Source organism: Protobothrops mucrosquamatus, unplaced genomic scaffold, assembly GCF_001527695.2.
Source record: "Protobothrops mucrosquamatus isolate PMUCROS unplaced genomic scaffold, P.Mucros_1.0 scaffold777, whole genome shotgun sequence".
Lineage (NCBI taxonomy): Eukaryota > Metazoa > Chordata > Lepidosauria > Squamata > Viperidae > Protobothrops > Protobothrops mucrosquamatus.
In genome coordinates this window covers 131700-132481 of record NW_015387045.1, presented here as the reverse complement: position 1 = coordinate 132481, position 782 = coordinate 131700, and the positions used below count along the sequence as shown (strand labels likewise).

At 39.1% G+C, this 782-nt stretch overlaps 1 protein-coding gene across 1 annotated transcript in view; it reads right to left on the bottom strand.

The window, feature by feature from the left end:
• GRXCR2 (glutaredoxin and cysteine rich domain containing 2) overlaps positions 1-782 on the bottom strand; it is a 6862-nt gene continuing 6080 nt past the window's right edge. The window contains exon 3 of the mRNA XM_015818667.2: positions 1-177. Within this exon, the coding sequence (XP_015674153.1) occupies positions 1-177 (177 nt within the window). The remainder of the gene's footprint in view (positions 178-782) is intronic.

The following is a 782-nucleotide window of genomic DNA, read 5'->3' as shown; positions in this document are numbered from 1 at the left end:
CTAAACACAAATCTGGCAGGGCTGCTGCCCGTTTTCATTACAGGCCGGGCATCGCAGAGCTCTGTATGACTCTTTAAACCGATTAGCCAACATGGAAAACTTGCTTCCGTGACACACAGCACAGGGAGCAGAGCCCGATCCTTTGCACTGTGAGCAGCTGTTCTTCTCATCGCCTTCCTGAAACGCAAAGGCTTAATTAAACTTTTTTTTTTATTCCTTCATATCGATTCACACAGTCCTTTATCTAAAAGAAAAACAAGTGACAGGAAAAGTTCTCCCCAGTTATGGCTTGAATAGCCTACTTTTCTGCTGATTTGATTGAATAATTTTGGCAATTATTCCTCACCCCGTTTTTTTTTTTTCCCTTGGCAAAATGAGCAGATTACAAGATTTGCATGGTTTTCATTCCAGACTTTTAAATACGATTCAAACATGGTTTGGATTTTGCTGCTGGAAGTAGGGAAGGGAGACATCTTGCAGCCTTTTGTTGCGGCCAGTTGTTTCCATTTTTCAGTGTTTTAAAAAAATAAAACAACTGATGAATAAAGAACAATCAACCAATGGAATAACTTGCCCTCTGAGGCCGATTTTAAAAAATGAACTTAACTTGAAAGAATGGCAAAGAGATTTGAATCGTTTCATTTGGGAAGGCAAGAAAGCTAGGGTTAGATTTAAGATTATCCAAGACATTAGAGAACGTGGAGGACTTAAAGCACCAAATCTGACACTTTATTATGACTCTTGTGCATTAACATGGATGACGGATTGGATTAACTTGTCTA